General features: G+C 44.2%; 1 protein-coding gene across 2 annotated transcripts in view; it reads right to left on the bottom strand.

Annotated features, from left to right (window-relative positions):
- The window catches only part of DHX57 (DExH-box helicase 57), a 432,068-nt gene that overhangs the window by 75,490 nt on the left and 332,630 nt on the right, over positions 1 to 23,948 (bottom strand). For both annotated transcript variants that reach the window (XM_086927178.1, XM_086927177.1), the window contains 5 exons: positions 7,317 to 7,517; positions 6,657 to 6,933; positions 2,433 to 2,528; positions 2,224 to 2,307; positions 336 to 473 (listed from right to left, as the gene is read on the bottom strand). In XM_086927178.1, the coding sequence (XP_086783304.1) occupies positions 336 to 473; positions 2,224 to 2,307; positions 2,433 to 2,528; positions 6,657 to 6,933; positions 7,317 to 7,517 (796 nt within the window). The remainder of the gene's footprint in view (positions 1 to 335; positions 474 to 2,223; positions 2,308 to 2,432; positions 2,529 to 6,656; positions 6,934 to 7,316; positions 7,518 to 23,948) is intronic.

The following is a 23,948-nucleotide window of genomic DNA, read 5'->3' as shown; positions in this document are numbered from 1 at the left end:
AGAATCACCATTAATGTCATTTCGTTGTTGCTATCCTGTACCCTGGGGAGTTTTGAATTAGTTTATGAAAGTAGTTTACCTTTTTTGTGTTCAGTGTTGGGAAATAATTACTCCTGTATCTTTTAAAAATGTTAAATACATTTGAGTACATTTAAAGAGATGTTATAAAATAACTTCTCGTTGGAGGTGACTGCCATCGCAAACTAGAGTTTAAAATCATCCAAAGGAGTGCATGAAATGATGCCTTTATCAAAAATTCCATTGAATTAGAAAGTGAATATCCAACAGAAAAGACAGCAAGGCAATAAATGACACTTTTGACAAATATCTCGTACCTCCTCTCCAGTGGCATCCATCACGCCATCTCCTCTCTGCCCCCATCTCTTCTCAATTTCCCTGGCTCTTAACCCCTCCTTTACGAACCCGATATCGGACAGCAACTCCGTGAATTGCCTTTTAAGACTGGAAATTTCCTGCAGAAATTAAATATGGAAACAACGGATCACGATTTTTTGTTTATCCTTTAACTTGGGGTTGAGAAAGAGCCTCTCCTTCTGTGCTTAGAAAGGGAACAAAACAAGACCCCAGCCAAAATACAGATATTCCTTTATAGCAGACCTAGTTACATAAGTACCTATGTAAATGCAATCCGACAGAAGATAATATAACAAAGAACAATAAACTGCCCGCATCGAGTAGTATAATGAATACCAAAGGAAATGAGCAGGTAGGTATTCATACTTGCATCACTTAGAGTTGAAATATGTGGATCTTTGACATGCTGAGGGAGGACAGGAAAGAAGGTGCAAAGTTAATTTCATCCAATTATGTGTGATAAATCCTTAGAGGGTAGGAGACGGCTTGTAAGGTCCTGCAAGTAGTGCCTGAGCTCACATAAATAAAACATTTGGCATGATACTCAATTGGGTTGATGGAGAGGGAGGGCGCGGAAGGAGATGCAGCATTCAATATGACAGTCAATCATTGACTGATTGACTGATTGATCACGTTGATGTAATTTCAAACCAGAAACATACCCTTGCCTCTACAATAGTTTCACCCGGCAAGGAAGAAAAGAAATAGGAGTGGAGGGGGAAGAACGTCAAAAGAACAGTCAGCAGCTCTCACTACCACTAAATGCTATTGAGAATCCCAAATCCTAAGATACATGTCGGGGGATGGATGGTAGAGGAACAAAGATATGGTTACCCCAGCTCTCCTGAACCCAGGCACTACTCTCATAGACCAGATAAAGTCAGAGCGAATCAGGATGCTTGGTCGTGCCCAATTACAAGATTCATGCATCAAGAGCTGTCCCCATTGCAGGGCAGGTAAAAAGCCCTGCACACCACAACTATTAATCTGTTGCTCCATCCGCTAGCTGTGGTATGCCCTGGTATTGGGGCCAGTAGTCACCAAAGAAAGGAGGAGTACTATCTTTGGTGTATGCTTATTAGTCAGAGAGTCTAGCTCTCTGTTGGTGAACAACATTCAGAATCAAATAGAGCACCTTTCAGTGGATTCATGACACGAGTCCCCAATACAGGAAAACATACCATGTCGGGCAATATGAAAAAAGGGCCAGGATGCTTCCTGGCCACTGTAGCAGGGACTTTTGACTCCATTGCTAGTCAGGCGTCAAGCATGTGAAAAGCAAAGACAAATATGCTTTATTTAAACTATTAGTAATTCATTATTTACAATGCAATACAGCTTACGGAGCTATGTGCTATTCAATAGTGACACAAACAAAGCATAACTGTCCCTTTAAGCAAGCAGTACTAGCAAGTGGTCCCCCTTGAAACAAACCAAAGCCAAGCACAGAAAATGTAGAAACAGACCTCACAATGTCTGGCTGCATATACTTTGCAGTGTAGGGTTACAGCTTTTCAGGTGATTCGGGATGGAATTAAACAGCACTTGGTATGTGCTGTACAGGGGAAACCTGTGAAGGTGGTCACTACATAATTCTGTAAATACGGCAATATAACACATTTCCATGCATGGTAACTCAATGAAACAGAACAATAGAACATGCAATACCAATTACATAGCACCCACAGAAAATATACTTGTCCCTAAAGACTTGAGCTTACTACGGATAATGTGGAAATCCCTCTGGTATTGAACGGTCATGTTACGGAGTATTATTTGGACAAAGCAACTCCATGTCTCCCATCTAATTAAACACCTTCCATTCCAACTCATTTGCTACAACCTTACCTGTAGGACTCTTCCAGACAAAAAGTTTTGTCTGCAATAGGAAAAACCAGCACGTTGACTTTCTTTGCTCGCTGAAATCCAACCCTGTGTGCACACAATTGAGAAAGCATGGATAACACAATCTCATGCAATGTGAAATTGCTTAAGTGTTGACATGTTTGAACAACGACAAATGCATCTTAATGAATGAGACAAAGAGATCCTCTCACCTTATATGCCTGTAAGAGAGCCAGATGATCACTGTTTGCTACTGCAAATTCTAGTTTTTTGCTGTTCGCTTCTTCTTTTTTATCCCAGGGACACACCTAAATAAAAAATATACTCAACCAATATGTATATCATATCCCAGACAAGAAAACAGAAGGCCAGCCTGTGCTTTGGTTAAAAAAGCACTAAGCACGATGAACGTTGTGGGAACATACATTAGAATGATTCTTTTCTGACCGAAAACTAATAGCAACAAAGTTCAAAGGGATAAGGTGGTGTACTCTTTGGTACAGTGAACTCACAAGGGTCTGAAACCACAACTATGTCAAGAAAACTGGAATGCAAAGAGTATGCCACTTTTGTCAATTAAATAACAGACATGCTGGCTCAAATAAATTCTAATTATTTCTTATGTTAAAATGGAAGATAACATGTCTAAATCGTATACCATTGTCCATTTGCATCTATATTGTCAATGTCCTCAATCAGATTTCAATCATTTTCATTCTGAGACATGGGGCGCTTCAGGTAAATCCTTTATCAAGCGCAATTTTTGACGCCTGATGTAGCTTTTTGTGCTATAAAAGCAAATACTAGTGAATAGTGTGTTTACTTCAGACCAGCCTTCAGTCTTCTTGCTTGAGCAGAATTGTGTTTAAAGGATATATCTGATAGATCGCTTTCCTCCCCATCGCTCTGCAGATTTTTTTTGGTGGGAATCATTCTCAGTTCCTGCTTCTTTTGCTAGATTATAAACGTAGATTACATTTGTAGTAGATATTTATAGCTCTATCATCGATTCCTCATTTGTATCACAAGGTATATTTCAGTACAACTTCTTTGCAATAGCGAGGTATACTTTTAGCCATTGCCAAACATGCTTAGGTCCTGTGGCGCACATGGCTACTTGTTTTCCGTTGACCAACAAAATGGGAGATTTTATACAGGCACACTTTAGAAACAAGGCATTCATAGCTTAGGTCACAGGTCACTTGCATAGGAACACCTCTAATATAGTTGTCATTTTCAAGCGCTTCTACAGCACCCTATACACCTTACAGAGGATGCATCCAGTAGATTTCACATCTTTCTTCCAAGACACTGCCATTGGCTGGCTCGGAGACGGGCAGCGAGAATATCGTCTTGCACACCATGAGGACAAAGATTACTGCCGCTATCATGCAGCTGCAGTCCAGGCAGGCCCCGGGGGCCCGATGGCCTCACGGCCAAATTCTACAAAACATATGGGTTCCTACTCATCCCTGCTTTGCGGCAGTTATTTGAAGAGGTCCTTGAGTCGGGTATTCTCCCCCGGACCATTCGGGAGGCGCTTATAATATCCATCCCGAAGCCCGATAAGCCTCGGTCGCTATGCGAGTCATACAGACCCCTCTCCCTCATCAACGTTGATGCTAACATTTTAGCATAAATTGCATCAGTCCTCTTATGACTGCCCTAGTCCTCCCTGACCAGTTGGAGTTGTCTCCAGCAGAGGCACCTTCCACAACCTCTGCACACTGTTCGCTGTCTTAGGCAATATTGACCATGACAAAAACGCGACTGCTGCCTTCCTCGATGCCACAAAGGCGTCTTACTCCCTGGAATGGGATTACCCGGCCTTTATGCTCAACCGCATGGGATTTCTTGCCCCGTTTCTGGCGTGGATTCACCTTCTATACACAGGACTACGGGCCAGTGTGGTGGTTAACGATACCAGTTCCTCCTCCTTCTCGATAGCCAGGGGTACTCAGCAGGGGTGTCCCTTATCCCCCTCCTATTCGCCCTAGCGGTTGAGCCCTTGGCCGCCAAAGTCCGCCAACATTACCGGGATCACGCCTTAATTTACCCCGAGAGGAAAATATTGATTTCCTTGTATGCAGACAACATTACCCTATACCTCCGCAATCCGGAAGACAGCCTTAACTCCAACTTAAGGCTCCTTATTCTTTTTGGACATCTCTTTGGGGTTAATATAAAATGGGGGAAATCCCAGATTTTTCCTCTCACAGACTCAGTCACCCGCTTCACACCTGACTACCCACTTACCTACCTTGGCATAGTAATAACCTGTAACCTGAACGATTTGATGACAGCTAACTATGTGCGCGCACTAAACCTCCTTTCCGATAAAGTAACAAGGTGGATCGCTATGCAGCTTTCACTCGCTGGGAGAACTTTGCTAATAAAAATGATAATCCTGCCTAAACTGCTTCACTTATTCACTAATATCCTGTACGCCCCCAGCAGACATTTTTTAAAGCTCTGAAAACTCAACTCATCAGACTTTCCTGGGAAGGGAAAGAACCTAGGCTGCACTGGAACATCCTCACTCGACCGTTTAGTGATGGAGGGTTTGAAATCCCAGATTTAGAATAATACTTCAGCTGCGCACAGGCCCACTTTGCCACATATTGGATGAATACCCCTCCTTACATGCCCCACCTGGCGATTAAAGATGGATACATGGCTCCAACCCCATGCTCTGCCTACTTAAGCGCTCCGGCCATCCTGAGACACCTAGCCTCTACTACAGTAGAATGCACCACCAGCGCCTGGCGAGACCTGGCCCGACGCCTCCGAGGGCCTATACTATACTCCCCCCAGCTTCCCCTACCTGGCAGACTCGACGGCCCAGTCACGCAGGAGGGAGGCTGCCGCCAACTCCTCCGAAAACTCCACATCCGGACATGGGGGAGTTATATGTTCATGGCAAATTTTGTACCGGTGACAAGTGCTTTTGTGACTCCCCACCCACCCCCTAGAACGCTTTTTCTAGATCCGTCTGCATCCAGATATTAGGGCTTTAACCCTGTGCTTCCCACAAGAGCTCCCAACCGTGACCCCTCTACATGCTCTCCTTAAGCAGAACACCCCCTCCCACTTTGTTTCAATGCTGTACCGCACTACCAAGAATGCCGCAGTCTAATTAGTGTGCGGGATTTCTCTTCGAGACCATATTTCCCCTCATCGCCGCTCTCAACATTGGCTACCAATTCAGAAACGGGCTGAATTCAAGGCACTTATACTGGCCCATAGGGCAATTAAAGGGAAGGGCTCGGCATATCTTTCTACCTGCCTATGCCCCTACAAAAATATCAGATCTCTGCGATCAGGCTCCAAAAATCTTCTCACTATCCCGAGATTTTAAAAGACGCGATCAGGAGGAAAAACCTTCCAAATCTGTGCTGCATCCCATTGGAATAAACTCCCGCAGTCGATTCGCTCAATTCAGGAGGAACTCGCCTTTCGTAGGGCTTTGAAAACCCACCTCTTTTGCTAAATCCTTATGGAGTAAGAATTATTTCATCCGCTGGAGCGCCGGGACACCCCGTTGGGGTAGCTGCGCACTATAAAAGACACTAAATAAAAAATAAATACCCAGGCAGACTGCGTGCAGGACCCCCCATTGTCCAAAGTGCGTTGGGAGGAGGAGCTTGGCTCTCCCCTCTCTGATGACTAATGGTCCTACTGCTGTCAGCAAACCGGAAAAATATCTGCTAGTAGTAGGCTGCACATCATTCATTATAAATACTTACATCGCCTCTATTACACACCTGCACGACTGATGCGTCTCCACCTGCGCCACACAGAGTGTAGCACTAGACCAGATAACCGGTCTTCATGTTCCCGACGATCCCCTAGTTGCACTACTTGGTTACACTGGGACTCTGGCTGTACCAATGAGTAGATATGCCGCCTCTTTAGCACTCTTGTTGGCTAAGCGATGCGTCGCCTGTCATTGGGGCAGAGGAAGGGCTCCCACATTTAAAGACTGGCTGACTGATCTTACATACTGTCAGGACCAATGGCACACCTATGCTGAGCTCCTGCCGCCCTCCTCAAGCCCACACGACATATGGACCCCCCTGCAGACGTACCTTCTGGAGCGAGCCGCCGATGCGGATTACGCCACAGACACATCACCGAACAACTGACAGGCCTTGTGGAAGCGCTGTGATTCAATCCCCTTCATACCTTAATTTATCAAGACGTATTTCTCATAGTGTCTGTCCAATTGACAGTGTAGTCAATCTATGTATAGTGCCCACACAATTGTCCCTTTTTATTTTACTGTATCTTGGCTTGCATGCCTAATAGAGATCATCGAGTGGTAATGTTTGTTTTTCTCAGTTCTGTACACTGTGCTCAAAACCCAATAAAGAAATGTACACACAAAAAAAGTCATTTACTAGCTTCTTAATCACAGTTTAATGCAGAATACTCACAAATGGGGACTTGAAAGCCAGACTTGCTGCAATAGTCAGGGAAGGATCCAGGCAGCGGAAAATGGTACCAAATAGCATGAGTTTCCCAATCCTAACATCGACAGGCAGCGAAGCCAGATGGTAGCCCAGAGGGGTCAGTTTTTCATCAGGGGTCAAGGCTCCCAGATCCTGTAGTCGTGTTTTTGAAGCCTGGAGGGCTTGTAAACTTGGTGGCTCAATCAGTTCTGATATAACAGATTCCAGGCGGCACTCCGAGAACATTTCCAAAATTTTAATTCTGGAAAAAAAACAATTTAATTGCTATCTCTCTTGAAACAATGAAAAATAGATTTACTCTTTTTTACTATCCAAATTAACAACATTGGTAAAATGCACTTCTTTGAATAATTTATGTGAACGTCAAACACAATACTCTGAAAATATTTACAGGGTATGCTTCCAAAGTATTTAAATAAATAGTTGTGTGTTAAACACTAAAAAAAGTTAATTCTCTTCTACGCTCATAAATGTAGGTTTTTGATGATTTATGACACTCCTAAATTCAGGTCATCTCTAATGTTGCAATAACAGCCCTCACCATTAGGGAGAGAGGTGTTGTTACTTTCAAACTACTGAGGATATTTGTTTGGAAGCACTTTGTGAAGTATTCTCATACAGTACCTGAGACAGAGTTGCTCCAGTGGCACTCTCTGGATTTCAGGGAGCTGCTGTTCGAGCAGCTGGTTGTTGTAGTGGTGGCTGGTGAACAGATGAATACACACCCCTGAGGCCACTCGTCCTGCTCGTCCTTTCCTCTGTAATGCATTTGCTCGAGATACCCAAGTGTCCTCCAGACTTTCCATTCCTTTGCATGGATCATACCTATAAGGGAAAAAAGGCTGATTGAACATTTTTTAGGCAAGCCTTTATTGTATTTTCAGATTTCAAAAACTAAAAAGACAGGTACTAAGTGCTTTGCACTCTCACTTTCAAATGCAGAATCATATAGGTAAACAATCTGTCAGGGGTACAAACCCATCCAGTTTCAGGAGGTCACAATGCATGAGGAATGGGTAATTGATGCAGAATTATAGATCACTAGCAGCAATGTCCCTGTGGCTCAAAATCAGCGGTGTTCACCCCCCAAGGGGGCGAGCAAACATTCATGCTCACCAATATAATACTTGATATTGTTACACAACACATTCTAAAGAACATTTCAAAGTGGCATATACTATGGTCTCACAGGTCAAGTCTAATAACGTGTCTTAATTTGTGATCTCATGCCCTCCACCAGCCTCTACTGAGGAGAGCCTGAGCTTAATTTACAGCTGTGGTCCATCTTACGAGATCAACCCCATGCGAGACGATCACCCACTCATCGCAATTTCACAAGTAGGCTTCTCAGCTTTAGGGCGAGCCATCATGCCTAGGAAGCATTTCTTGGGAGTGCACAAGTGGCACTATCTAGTCAGTGTGGAAGAGAACATTCTAGTGTCGGCGAACCAAGAGGTTTCATTAGGTGCGCATGACCATTAAGTTAAAAAATAAAAAATTAAAATGCGGCCTAACCAGCGTTACATCTGAAGTATTGGTGGATGTCAGATCTGATGAAAAAAGGTAAACTCAAGTACCTTTAATTTTGCATTTTTTGAGACTCTGGCCATGTGATTCATCTCCGTCAGGCAATATTACTGTCCGAATTTTGTCCCAAAATCTAGTTCCCACCTCCTTTTTTGTTTCTTTAGGTCTCCTTAACAGCTCGCCTTGTAGTGTGGTAGAAGAATATGATCAGTTTTCCACCTCCTTCCAGAATGACCAATGAGTGAAGCCGCGCATCTGTAACAGGTTCATTCTAATGCATGCTTAAGAAACTTCCCCAATGGAATATCATGTTCCCGTCTAAGGCTATCAAAGTTCTGTATTATCCCGGAGTAGTAGACACAGCCCACCGTTATTCGTGCGACAGCCAACAGGAAAAGAATAACCCATCCAAGTCTTGAAATCCAATCCTTGGAGACAAGGAAAGAGTAATTCAGCTGTTGTAGTCCTCTAATGACCAGTTTATCAAGGTGTTTATTTCAACAGTGTTTGGCTATTTGTGGTGGGACAGGGAGGGAGGTGGTTACTATGCTTTGGCATTTTCCTCGTGTAGTACTCACCCACTGAAGTCGTGGCATCAGGTATTAGGATTAGAAGTCAAGCACGCATAGGTCGCCTTCAGTGAATGGTAACTGCAGTTAGGATAAGGTAATTCTGTGCCTACTCATGCCCAAACAGACCCAGTTGCTCACGGGCCCAAATTTTTTGTCAGCTATGCCATCTTCCATAAATGTGCATGCCTAAGTGTTTCAAATTCTAAAATGTCCATTCTAGCTCTAGCTCTAAATTTGTTGGAGCTGCTAACCTATGTTGGTTACTTGTGTTCAGAGGAAATAAGCATGACTTATTCCTACACACTACCAGGCTAGATATAGCACTAAAATGGTCCAATTAATTGGGGCCAAGTCTTAAATGATTTGCTGTGCAAATATTCGCATACTGTGTGCATATAAGGAAGTGGCATAAAGCGCTTTGTTTATTACAATGCCGTACCAGTGTCCGATTTTTCAGACGTGGTTTGCAATTCCTCCATTGCCAAGTTGAATAACTATGTCAGTAAGGGGCACCAATATCAGATGCCCTTTGTAAAGGCCAAGATTTGGAAATGAGTCTTTCAGTTTGAACCTGTAAAGATGGTTCAGAGTAAATAAGTTTGAACTGTGCTATAAATTATTCACCAAATTGATTGAAGAATATTGAAAATGAACTGTCACTTTACTAAGAGAACCTCTTAGTAAAGTGACAATGAATCTGGGACCTATAAGCCATGGTTGCATCTCTATAACCATATTCATGTGCTCTACAATCTTGAAACAATCACATATCTGCACAAATTAGCAATGCATCCCTTGCAACTGTTCAGTGTTCTGCCACTAACAAGGTTAGCAGTACATAGTGATAAGCCACAGCTGGTTAGGATAGTACTGCTAACTTTATTTAGTACTAAACCTGACATGGTTTAGTTCCTAATTTCATCTGATTCTCAATTCATTGATGGCATAAGAATGAACTGAAAAAAAACAAATGTTTGGAAGACCTCCTGATTTAAACAGGTCTTTCTGAGTTCTCTCTGTGATTCACTGTCCTACCTTATGCCTTGCTCTAAAAAGTTTTGTGTCAATCTTTACCCTTTTTAGAAGCTATATGAACTGACAGGTACATTGGATTCTTGTGCTTACTTTAAGGATACCCAGGGAAAGGTGAAAAGTGACACTTCTAAGATGAGCTCAATCAGGTGCCAAGCATATTGCCAGCACCCTTTCCACTGAAAGCAGAGGTGGTGTTGGCTGCTTGCTTTCAAGTGTGTCGGTCTAGCTGTTCTTGGCCACTGTCAGCACAGAAGCAATCCAATGGTGTGAATAGGTGTTTCTTGGCACTGAGCAGAGATTCTCTGCAAAATTCTGGAGTGGCAGGTCTGGGTTGGCCATATTGTGCCATAGTCTGCACACCGATGGTATAATAGGTCTTCGCAAAAACTGTGTAGGCTATGGACTAATGGTCAAATTCATGTGTGTTTGCTGATTGCACTGGAGAGATCATAATTTGTTCTCATGTCACATGGTTTTCTGATCATTGCATTTCACCTCAATTGGGTGAAATGATCTTTCTCCTAGACTTACTAAGGAGGCTTTAGTGAAGGTAAATAATGGTGGCTAGGCCATTTGTTAGGCCCCTAAAACTAACTCTTTCTGTCTGAGGCTATCTCTTTATCACGTTTCAATAGGGAATGGATTCTGGGGGCTCAGTCGGAACCAGTAGTATTGCAATGACCAGAGGATTCTCTGCAGCGGCTTCATAAGAAGTCCTAACCACCTAGGGAAGCCATAGCCCAAAGAGAATGGGGATAACAGAAGCTAGGCACAGGATGTTATTGCCAATGAAAGAAATGAGGGTATTTCACAAATATGGCCGGGTGGCTCAAGTGAGCAAGCTTAGTACACGCTTTGTATGATAAATCTTTGGTAGTTGGGTGGCAAGCACTCTGCCAGTGCAAATTTTCATTAATCACGGTTGACTGCATAATGTGGATTAGAATCAACCAACACGTTTAGCACATGTTCTTTTGTGCATAAAACCTTCATTTGCTAGAATGCAAGATGTCAAAGAGCTTTGTTACATCTTGGGTGTGATTTCATTCGTTTAGCTCCCGCACGCACTTCTATATTCAAACAATCGTATTACTCTAGTCTTTCAATAAATATGTTAATTAAAGGCCTGATTATGATCTTGGTGGACAGGGTTACTCCGTCACGATATCCATTACATTGGTGACTGAGTATTCCGTCCCCCATGATCGTATTCATGCCCTAAGACAATATTGCTTGTATGATCTAGGCCACATGGAGTGGTGTCTGCAAGTTAGACCCTTTTTCACATCTCCACAGAAGAACTATTGTCTTTGGAACCGGTGCTATGTACAATGATTGCTCTTGCCAGCCATCCTGAGATTAACTATGATGAGAACTATCTGAGATTATTTATGATGAGAACTATTCACACTTCAATCTAATAACGCCCGTAAATCGCATATCAGGATTGGATTACTTCATTTTGGAGGTTAGATGGGAGTTAATTGTGGGTCTTAAAACAGATATAAAAGATACAAACCATCCAGGCTAATTTTTGAGGAGCGCTTCAGCTAATCAGCAGCCAATATGCCAACGTTTGCTTGCAGCTGCTTGTAACTTGGCACTCCTGGGGCTTAAAATCAACCTGGCGGGCAAGCCAGAGTCCACAACCACGATCTTCCGTACACAGTATTTCCCTTGGTATTTCTACTCAAAATTCAATTGTCCCAGTGCATTGCAATAGGACATGAAGGATGCCTCTCATAAATTTGAATGAGGCCCGCCGACAAACTTACATCATGATTTTGGTAGGAGTAGAAATGACTAAAGCTTATGATTTCCAAGCAGGAGCACTGCAAACATAAATAAAGGCAACATCTTTGTGAATCAGGCCCTCTGTTTAAAGAGACATTAGCTGTTTTTTGTTGGTAAAGAACATGTTACTTACCTTTGGTTATGCCTAATCTGGTAGAGACTCTATGTAGCTGTAGATTCCTTACCTTAAAATATCCACAGGCATCAGAGTGGATTCCGGTAGGTAGCGTCGTTCAGCTCCACGTCAGAAGTGACATGCACAATACTTATATAGGCAACACCCTGGCTCACTGATGTCAGTTCTTTCCTTTCTACACCAGAGAGCACTGATCTGGTCTGAGCTACCCTTAGTAATTTTTTGACTGCCTTTTTTGTGACTTTTTGTTGAATATCATTGAGATTTATCACTCCTGGTGTGAGAATTTCACCCCAAAAAACTGCTTGTTTCAAACCATGTGGAGCCTGTCACAGGAAGATGTCAGTGACAGAACTCCAATTGATGCGTTTGGGGTGCTGCGACATGCACCCGAAGGTTCCTCACCGCCCAATGTCAGACGACTCCGAAACGTGTAAGATCTCGTTTGCGCGGAAGGCCCTGGGATTGGTCGCAGAGCTGCACTCGTCATTGATTCTAAGTTGTAGGAGAAATTGGGCAAGTCTCACAAGCACAAAAATCCAAGTAGTCAAAAGGGTCTTCGACTTCATAGCACCCATCAAAGTCATCCAACGAGGCGCAGGAGAGTCGACAATCCAGGCTTCATGTGTGGGGGGAGCCAGAGTCAGGATCTGCTCCGGGTTTCCCTGATTTTCCAGGAGTTGGAGCAACCCTCAACCAGCTCAAAGAACTTTATGAGGCCATACAGCCTCCTATTTCGGTGACCTTGCCCCTCTTGATTGCCTGCTCCAGTGTTGCCATCTCCATCTTCATTCCCGACTTCAACACAGAGCCAAATGTCCGTTGTCTGACACCAGTTTTGGCATTGACGGGGACCATGCTCTCTGGAGCGATAGGTGTTAAATAGGAGGGTCTGAGGACCCTTATGGTTATCAGCATCCCTTAAATGATCAGAACAACTTGTATGAGGAACTGGCGGAGACCAGTGGGCCAGAGACTTCACTTGACACTGGCTTGGTCTCTCCTCCCACCATGTCTATGGAGGAGGGAGCCTCTTTCGCTATGGTGTTGCGTAGGGTGGCTGAAGTCTTGGACCTACAGCTGCCCTCAGTGGCAGTCAAGACAAACGTCTTGACAGAGTTGCTGGAGCCGGGAGTCTCCCCCTCCAAACCTTTACTTCCATTTAATGAAGCCCTTAGTGATGTCCTACTCGGGGCCTGGTCCAAGAACTGCACAGGGGCTCCAGTGCATAGGACAATTGCTTGCTGCCATCAACCTACTCCTGGGGACCCGTTTCCTTACCCAGCATCCCGTCCCGGAGAGCTTGGTGGTTTAAGCCTCCACTCCTAGGCTCAACCCCAGAGTGTTCCCTACCACTCCGCCGGATAGGGAATCCATAAGGCTGGATAACTTTGGAAACAGAATGGTCTCTTCCGCCAGCCTTAACTGCAGTTGGTGAAGACCGCGTGCCTTGTGGGACGATATACGAACTGGGATTCAGTTGTGCAAGTACTCCCAAGTCATGCTCTCCAAGCTATTGCTGATGGGGGTGACACAGAAAAGTTCACCATATCTATCAGATAATGCTGACACTTCTCAATAGTTTTTTTAATTCCTTCATCAAAAAAATCACTATCTAGAAACAGAAAATGTCATATTGTTGTCTGCATTGCACTTAACATGTATAAGATTTAACAAAAGTGTAAATGCTACTCCTATCACTATTAATATTCACTAAAATTGAGTCTTCCAAATCAACCCAGAAGTACAGAAAATTCTAACAGTACAGCAGTATATATATATATACATATATGCAGAACACTCCTTTTAGAAAAAGAAGCAGAGGCCAAGTAGGGGAAAGACAGGAAACACCTTTATTGAAGCAGAAACTCGTAGTGGCGAATGCATTTCGGCATAAACCAGCCTTCCTCAGCGCCCAGAGTCTGTGAACAGGGTGTGGGCCAAAATGAAAGTTTTAAGCACAGTCCTGCCGCACCCGGATAGGATAGCCACTAATCCCTCCTCCTGAATGTTTAATCTACTACACCTGAAGCCGGGTGGCTGCAGCAAAACTACAGGTCCCAGGATGCAGCGCTTCATGAAGGTGAGTGATGCGGGGGGGTTTAGGGTGTTTGCTGCGGCGGAGGCTCATCATCTTGGCATCCACTAGTGTCCTGTAGATTGCTCCTCTCAAAGTGTCCCCTCCGGTCCCCTGACCCGCACAAACCTCTGAAGAAATGACAGGAAAATGGCGAGGACTCGTCCGGAAACCCAGCTCGCCCGTCGTGGTGCACAAGTGCCTCCAACTACGCCAGAATCCAAGTGTCGTCCTTCAGTGGTGAGCCTGGCAAAGTTTCAGTAACCTGAAGGGATGCAGCGCCGAAGCGAAAACCAGTGATGTCCAGGCCTGCTTGAAGTGCGGTGACCTCTGTAACGCGATACTGGCAATCGCGTGGAACATGCAGAACACTCCTTTTAGAAAAAGAAGCAGAGGCCAAGTAGGGGAAAGACAGGAAACACCTTTATTGAAGCAGAAACTCGTAGTGGCGAATGCATTTCGGCATAAACCAGCCTTCCTCAGCGCCCAGAGTCTGTGAACAGGGTGTGGGCCAAAATGAAAGTTTTAAGCACAGTCCTGCCGCACCCGGATAGGATAGCCACTAATCCCTCCTCCTGAATGTTTAATCTACTACACCTGAAGCCGGGTGGCTGCAGCAAAACTACAGGTCCCAGGATGCAGCGCTTCATGAAGGTGAGTGATGCGGGGGGGTTTAGGGTGTTTGCTGCGGCGGAGGCTCATCATCTTGGCATCCACTAGTGTCCTGTAGATTGCTCCTCTCAAAGTGTCCCCTCCGGTCCCCTGACCCGCACAAACCTCTGAAGAAATGACAGGAAAATGGCGAGGACTCGTCCGGAAACCCAGCTCGCCCGTCGTGGTGCACAAGTGCCTCCAACTACGCCAGAATCCAAGTGTCGTCCTTCAGTGGTGAGCCTGGCAAAGTTTCAGTAACCTGAAGGGATGCAGCACCGAAGCGAAAACCAGTGATGTCCAGGCCTGCTTGAAGTGCGGTGACCTCTGTAACGCGATACTGGCAATCGCGTGGAACATGCAGAACACTCCTTTTAGAAAAAGAAGCAGAGGCCAAGTAGGGGAAAGACAGGAAACACCTTTATTGAAGCAGAAACTCGTAGTGGCGAATGCATTTCGGCATAAACCAGCCTTCCTCAGCGCCCAGAGTCTGTGAACAGGGTGTGGGCCAAAATGAAAGTTTTAAGCACAGTCCTGCCGCACCCGGATAGGATAGCCACTAATCCCTCCTCCTGAATGTTTAATCTACTACACCTGAAGCCGGGTGGCTGCAGCAAAACTACAGGTCCCAGGATGCAGCGCTTCATGAAGGTGAGTGATGCGGGGGGGTTTAGGGTGTTTGCTGCGGCGGAGGCTCATCATCTTGGCATCCACTAGTGTCCTGTAGATTGCTCCTCTCAAAGTGTCCCCTCCGGTCCCCTGACCCGCACAAACCTCTGAAGAAATGACAGGAAAATGGCGAGGACTCGTCCGGAAACCCAGCTCGCCCGTCGTGGTGCACAAGTGCCTCCAACTACGCCAGAATCCAAGTGTCGTCCTTCAGTGGTGAGCCTGGCAAAGTTTCAGTAACCTGAAGGGATGCAGCGCCGAAACGAAAACCAGTGATGTCCAGGCCTGCTTGAAGTGCGGTGACCTCTGTAACGCGATACTGGCAATCGCGTGGAACATGCAGAACACTCCTTTTAGAAAAAGATATATACATATATATATATAATTCTTTATTCGGTTTTAAAATACATGAAAAACCATAAAAGCAGTATCACAGATAAAAAACATCATTATACATTGTTAAAAAGTAGAAGATATTACAATTAATTTGAGTGCGTTATCCATACTGTATATTTGAGGGTCTCTAGCCATGCCAGCTAATACATCAACAATCTTAATTTCTAAAGTTCGTTTACTTTCATGGAGATCAGTTTATCAAAGGTTTGCTCTATGTTTAAAAATACATTTCAAAAATGTCACAATGTATTTACAAATCCATTCAGTCTCTAGAAACTGCAGTCGCAGAATGGCTGGGCGACATCTTCTAAAACCCAATAGTTTCAACAGGGGTAACAACCAAAGCTTACGATGGACATCATGAAACTTACAGAATAGAACAGTGTGTATCGTTGACTGCTCTGAGGTTCCATCACATGGACAAGGTATCAAAATCCGATCCCAGAAATTTTGGACCGGAAAAGCCACCAATCGGTGGAAGATGTTAAATCTAAATCTTGTCATAAGGAATCGCTCAAAATTTGAGAGATCATATGATATATATATGGCTGAATTGAAAGGGTAATCTGGATCGACATTGCGTGTTGGACGGAAGCTTTCCTTGCTTCCTTGGCGATACGCAGCTCTTCTACGTGGCTCAAGGCCCTCACTTTCAATTCCTTTCTAGATATTTCACAGATCGTCTCGGGAGCAGTGTAGTAATTTCCAAGCCCCAAATCGATCAAAAGATTTTTCACGTACATAAGCCATCCAATTAAGTGAATAGTCTAATGACATACAGTCTGCCACTATTTGCTCAGTAAGTGAATTTTTGGTTGATGTCCATATTCGATGCCAAAGCAAAAGAGGTTGAATTTTTGCTAAGTCCGCTAAATGTGGGATCCCCAATTCGATGTGGCACGCAAATGTAGAGACACATTTAGGTGCCGCTAATAAAAATCTTTAAAAAGTGTTCTCCGCCACTTCTAGGGGACTAATATTAACAAACCCCCACAACCCAGCCCATACAGGGCTATCGCCTGACATTTGGCTCTATAAATATGTAGCAATTCTACAGGTGGTCTTTTCCCCAGCTTCTGTGAAAAAACCTATGAGTGCAGCAATTGCTCGCATTAAATGATGTTTCCTGGCCTCAATTGCGGGTTTCCAATTCATGTTATCATCAATTATGATGCCTAAGTAGGGGTATTGGCCAGTATTTGCGAGTTTTTCTTTATTAAGAAATATATCTTTACCCCCTTTTTTTCCCAAACCTGCTGCCATTACATAAGTCTTTTTTGTGTTTATTCGTAAATCAAGGTTCCTCATGCAGTCAGCATACCTATCCAAGGCCTTCTGTAGTTCACGTGGGGTACAGGCCAGTATCACAGCGTTGTCTGCGTAGAGCAGAGCGGGGGTCGGGCGCTTTCTTACTTGAGGTAGATCTTGGCCCCCCTCAACATCTCCACCTCCAAACCATTTATATAAAGAGAAAAGGGGCCAAGACACAACCCTGCCGAACTCCACGCTCTACATTGAACCACGCAGTCAACTCGCCTTTTACGCCAAAGCGTACCCTCGCGGAGGCATTCGAATATAGTTCCCGCAAGAAATCAACAAGAGGAACATCAACCCCCATTAATAGCAGGACGGACCACAATTTCGCATGGGAGACGCAATCAAAAGCAGCGGACAGGTCCACATAGACCATGTAGAACCTGCCCTGCTTTGCACAGACGTATTTACCCAGGAGCATTGATAAGTTCAGGGCTTGCTCGGTAGTCCCAAAACCTTCCCGGAACCCGAACTGGATATCAGAGAGGATCCCACTATCGTCAGCCCACTGCTATAAACGCTCAAGCACTACTCTCCCCAACACCTTGCCCAGCGAGTCCAGCAGTGAGATCGGGCGATAGCAGGAAACCTCATGCCTGTCTCCCTTTTTAAAAATAGGGACCATGATGGACTTGGTCCAGGAGGCCAACAGACCCTTCTCCATTGCTGCTCCAAACACCCTAGTCAATATTGGGGCCCACAGGTCAGTGTTGTACTTAAACAAATCAACAGGAACCCCATCTGGGCCCGGGGCTTTCCCATTTTTACTTGCATTTAGCGCTTGAAGAACTTCGCTTATGGCAAGTTCTAGCGAAATGGGATATGCCACCGTGGGGGCACTGCCACTGAGTACTGCATCAGTCCCTGCTGACTCCAGGCCTTTCTTGAAAATTTTCGAAAAGTGTTCCACCCAAGCCGATTCCTCAATGGCTACTTCTATGGTTGGTAGATTTTTTTGATCTACTAAAAAGGGAGATTTTACCACTCTCCAAAAAGCCTCACTATTTCTATCTATGGAACTTTCATGCAATTGGTCCCACAGGGATTGTTTTAATTCAGCCTTCCTCTCTTTACATGCTATGTTGTAGTCCTTTTTTAAAATTCTTATTTCCACTGGGTCTCTGTGAGTTTTATTTGGCGCTATTTTCAATTTTTTGTGTGCTACCGTACATTTATGGTTAAACCATCCGGTTTTCCTGGGACGATCTCTTTTAGTCTTAACTGTTAAAAGTTCATTTATTTTTCCTAAAATTACCTCAAAATTATGTAGGACTTCCTCTTCCGGGACTGCCAGGTCTAAACATTTGACTATAGAGGGGTAAACTGCACAGATCACATTTCTGGTTATTTCCCCAGCATCTACCGTCTCCCATTTTAGGGAATATCCATTTGTCTTGGCCAAGTGCAAAGTGTTCTGGGTTAAAGCACATGCTAAAGTCTGTGAGGAGCACTGGGCGTATACTAGAAAAAGTTCTAGGCTGAGAGCACAGTGGTCACTTAGTGTGTTCACCAATAATTCAAACCTCACGACTCTATTGGACAACGCATTTGATATTAAAATGTAATCTATTGTTGTCTCATGGCCCCTCCCCCATAAAGTTGGATCCAGGCGATGGGAGTTCATATTTAGTTTATTAACCATCGTGAGTCCCAAATCGGAAAGCAGTTCGTTCAAAAGGGACCCCGTGCTAGTATGGCTAAAATGCACAATTGGTTCTTCGCATTCATTCACCAACCCACAGATGTTACTGCGTGTGCAAGGATGCTGATTAAAATCGTCCCCCCATATAATGCTTACACTAGCTCTCCCTCCTACCTCCTGGAGCAACTGGGACAGCTTTTCCCGTATGGAGCCCAGGGCCTTCATAACCTGTTCTCCCTCTAGATTGTTATAAAAATTAAGCAGTAGGATGTCCTCTTTATTGTTAAACAATAGGTTCAGCAGCTGATAATTTGTGTCCAGGTGCACTACCGTTGTTTTCAATCCCTGAATAATATTGTCTATGAAGATGGTCAAACCCCCTTTAGCCCTGCCCGAAGCTACAGCTAGTGCAGAGGTAAAGTAGGTTTTGTATCCTACCAGGTGTAATGCGGTCGTGGCCCATGTCTCCTGGAGACAGATTACACTATGATTCTGAACGAAGTTCAGGGCACTTCCGTCTTCAACCTTTGGACGAAGGCCTGCGATATTCCAGAAGATAATTTTGAGCGATTGGCCATCATTAATTGGAGTATTATCCTCCAAGGCAGGATAATAAACTCCCATCTGCACCTCAGCTACGGATGAATCCAGTCCATTTTTTAGTGTGTTTATGACAACTCCTCCCATTGGATTTCCAATTATTTCTTGATGTACCGTGGTTTCTGCCTCCTGGATAGGTTGGATTAAAGGTGGTTTGTCCCGAATGACCTGGTCCTGTATGTCAACTTCCTGCTCTTAAGATTTCAGGGTTGGCCAAAATGCTAGGTTTCTCAGAAACAACAGGCTGGAGTCAATCAACATCATCTATCCCATACAGCATCGAGAAGTGATTGAAAGCTGGTATATTAAAGCCATGATGTTCTGTATGGTGGTTATTAAAACCCTTATTTAAAGGGAATCTTTGTGGGTAGTTAAAAGTTGAATGCCATAGTGTTCTGTAGCATGCCTATTTACAATCTGATTTCCCAGGGAAAAACCTTTAGGATGTGGGGACGACGTCTGCGGATAAAAGTAACTAAGGTAATGGGTATAGATTTCTTCACTACCTTTTGCATCATACCAATCACCAATGTGCCTTACTGCTCTATGGTCTCTGAAATTGTTAATAATGGTGGCACCCTTTCTATCTTTGGGCCGAGTTCCAACCCAACTGACGCGTCTTACGTTTAGAATTTCACCATTTACATGGAGCGGCAAAGGTCTATTATTGCACAGCCAATATATTACTTTATTTTTTAGGGCTCTATGATCCTCCTTTACTCCTACAGGAAGAACAGGAACTCCCGCCATAATAACAACAAAGGGAGCGGATTCCGGTGGCAAATCTACTCTTCTATGGATTGATCTGTTGTTATTTTGTGGGGTAATGGGCCCATTATCCGTCTTTTGGGAAAGTTCCGGTTTATTTCCTGATTCCGTTTTGTCCCCCATTTGCATACTTTGTTTTGGTACAACTTTTGGGGCTATCTTTTTTTGTATTAGGGAAGGAGTTTGAACATTTTTAAGGGGTTTGGGTGGTGGCTTCTCACCTACTTTATTGTCTTTTGTGGGGACTACGGGACAAGGAGGACTTAACTTGCTGAGCAATAGTGAGTTATTTAGCACCTCCTGTTCGATGGAGCCTAGTTGTTCCCCTAACTTCTTCACCCTTTCTAATAGTGGGAGGATTAAAGATTTAATCAGCTTTTCCATACTAGGTAGAAGCTCATTTACTAGTAATGTTGAAGGCTGCTGGGTTGCAATATTTTTAGAGGTAATTGTCAGAGTACTACTCTGTTCGGCTTGGATTGCCGTTTCCCGTTTCTTGTTTTTTTCGCCCTGACAATTTCTCACCATCTTCCTCTTTTTTGATGGTGGGGCTGTAATTATAGTCGTTTTGATCATTGCTTCTTTTGCAGTAAAGTCATTTTTCGGTGATATAATTACCGGGCCAGACGATATGTTTAAAAGGGTATCTAGTATAGATTCAGTATCGGTTGTGTCATGCGTTGATATTTCCAAATGCGGCAACTGAGACAGGTCATCTGTAGTTTGAGAATCATGATTATGGGATGAGATCTTTTCTGTATGCTGTCTGTTTGGAGAAACCACATAATTTATAGCCCCCAGGGAAGAGCGTTTTTTATTTAATAGCTTTAGGGACATGCGTTTTTCCGTTAATAATATTTCTTTTTCCAGTACAGAAGCACAGAAGCAGTCCTGGTGATGAATGCATCTAGTCTCCCCTTCACGGAGCCCCCCCCCCCCAATGAAGGCCTGGCTAAACTACTTCGTCTGCTCATGATTCCTTAACAAAATTACAGCAAACAAACGCCTAGTTGGTAATCATAAAGTCAATCACATATTTCTGCACAATTGATAGGGAGCAACAGGCTTTGCAAGTAGGTAGTCCTTACTTCAAAATAGGTATTTCTCCAGGGACGTTAATAGGGTGGCCCAGCCAAGCCTTGGCCAGTCCCGGACGGCCACAGACGGCCCGCCCTTTGCCCGGGCTTAGCCTGGCGCCCGCCCGCGCGTGTCCCTCGTCGCGGAAATAGAGAGGTGATTATATCACTTGCAGGCAGGGGCGGGAACACCGAGGGAAGAGGCAGCAGCTGTGTGTGAAAGAGACTGCTGGACCTCGCAGTCCCTCGGTGTTTGTAGTTCTAAAGTTTTGTCCCCGTGAGCAACGCCCGGGAAGCGGGAGCCGTGAAAGTCACCAAGTGGTCCCACGAAGTCCTCTTTAATCAGGCACAGGAGATGGCAGCAGGGAATCCAAAAAAGCACAATGAGCGGGTCCCGCGAAGCGGTGGCCGCGAAAGGTATTTCAAAGGGCCGGGCGGGAACACTGAGGGAAGAGGCAGCAGCTATGTGTGGAAGAGCCTGCTGGACCTCGCAGTCCCTCGGTGTTTGTAGTTCTCAAGTTTTCTCCCACGTGAGCAACGCCCGGGAAGCGGCAGCCGTGAAAGTCACCAAGTGGTCCTACGAAGTCCTCTTTAATCAGGCACAGGAGATGGCAGCAGGGAATCCAAAAAAGCACAATGAGCAGGTCCCGCGAAGCGGGGGCCGCGAAAGGTATTTCAAAGGGTCGGGCGGGGGCGGGAACACTGAGGGAAGAGGCAGCAGCTGTGTGTGGAAGAGGTAACATCAATGCTTGCATGCTGCAACTGTGTGTATTGGCCTTTCACAATAAAAAATAAATCTTCTCACAAAGGATCCTTCAACTTGTGACTCACAATTTTCTAAAAAGATGGAAGAGAAGACTCCAGCTCCTCATTTAGTGCATTATGACATTGCGCCAAGTGTGCTTTTTAAGTAAAACATATTTTTTCCATATTATCAAGTGAAAACATATACACATTACTTGCCCCAGCACAATGTTCTTTTCAGCGAATGCAAGTAACAGCATGGAGCTATAGTTCTAAATAAGGAGTCCTTGTGATACAAATATTACAACCAGAAAAGACAACAAAGGACCAAAAGGCCCTGTTGACATGGCCTGCCCCAATAACAATCTCTACGTGAATTCAGCAATAGTATCAGCACCAGTCAGGCCTAGACAACTACTGACTCTCCTAAAAAACTAGAGAAGCAGCTTAGGTGCAGAGTCAGAGTTGAGGCAGCATAGAACCTGCTGGGTCAGAAAGTTACAAGCTCTGTCTTGTAACATCCAACAAAGGCCTATGTTTGAATCCTGGTCTCCCTATCCTCTCAGAAGCTCAGCCTGTTCAGGGAAATGAGTATTTGCTTTTCTCCCAGCTCTTTTCAAATTTCTCTTCAACTCTCAGCAAATTGTTGAGTAAGGCAGAACGAAAGCCTGACTGCGTCTGCAGCTAAATGTTTTGCTTAATGAAAGAAAGCATAAGGCCCACCTGTCCCTACAGTCCTCTTAAAAGAGTTCTGAGAAGAGTACAGCATAGCGACATGGAGTGAACCTTTACCCAACCACAGACAGAAGCAATAGCCCCATTATTCACTTGCTACCCCGATAAGAGCTGTTCCTTACTCAGCTGAATTGCCCTTGCTCGGTGCGGACAAGAGAGCTATTTCCCAACGGTCACAGATAGTAGAACTACTCCTTCCCTTGCCCCAGTTGCACAGCTATCTCTCACCCACCACAGACATCAGGGATACCTTTTAACTTTGGCAGATCAATCCCTTGTACAGCTAACTGAGACGGCAGTGCTATTCCCCAATGGTTACAGACAGTTCTGGTCAGAGGCTATCCATGACATACATCTGACACACATGGCTCAGAATGGAGGGTTCTAAGATCTGTCCCTACCCTATGAAACACCACTGTATTGAAAACTCTTATCTTACAACCACACCAGGCATAATTTACTCACAGGAGAAGCTTTAAGTGAAATACATTGCCTCCTTTTCCTTCCCTCTTCACATACCTACCTTCGAGTAAACCTATAATTCCAGACATAAGCCTTCGGTCAAGAACAAAAAATGGCAAGTGACCAATAAACTGGTGATGACTGTGATACAAATACCTTGAGAACATTAGGGAAGCCACATACTTTTAAAAAGGGGCAACAAGGATGCGAAAAAGTTGAGAAAAACCATGGAATACAACTTACAACGGGCAAAAGATTTCAGATAGCTTTTGGTTTCCTATACACATAACTTCCTAAAGTCTGTAAAAACCAATCTGTTCATAAGTAGACTGAGGAATATATCACACTGTTACCAGAAATCAAATGGCTCCACCGGGATACCCTACAATACACTGCACAAAAGGTACGTGGCATAATGCAGAGACTTTTCACACTGCTGTACTACTTAATAGAAAAATCAGAGCAGCTCTCCCGCACTGGCAGGAGAGCTGAACTCTGTGTCAATGGCAGGTTCCACCAATAGCATGATATCGCTAGAGTCATAAATAACACCCTGGCTCTCTGACGTCAGTTCATCATTTGTTTTTTTTTCAATGCTGTCAGAGGTGAAGGCATGCCAACTGAAATAGACAAATAGTTCTGCAGTCTACAATAATCTAAAATGGGTGCGAATACAGTGATTTGGGTTTTTCTAACCCCGTTCCCTCACCCTCTATTACTGATTTTTTTTAAACTGTATATTTTAAGCAACTCACTACTGTGCAATAATGATCAATGCAGATAACAGCCCTGAGAGAGTCCTAGGGCTGATAGCCACATCTAAGTTCATGTCAATAACTGCTTTCTTTCAAGCTTTATGTATAGTGCAATGTCAAGCAGTTATATATGTCTCTCTGATATGTACAATGCCTGCTGTTATAAAAATGTAAATAAAAACAGTTCTAAAAAAAACAAATCTAAAATGGGATCTTATTAATTTATTAATGTGCTTACAATCACTCCTCAGAATGGGGAGACAGATGGGGTTTGCAAGGAATCCACAAGAAAGATTGTTATGG

Source organism: Lissotriton vulgaris, chromosome 6, assembly GCF_964263255.1.
Source record: "Lissotriton vulgaris chromosome 6, aLisVul1.2, whole genome shotgun sequence".
Taxonomy (NCBI): domain Eukaryota; kingdom Metazoa; phylum Chordata; class Amphibia; order Caudata; family Salamandridae; genus Lissotriton; species Lissotriton vulgaris.
This window is presented reverse-complemented; position numbering and strand designations above follow the sequence as displayed.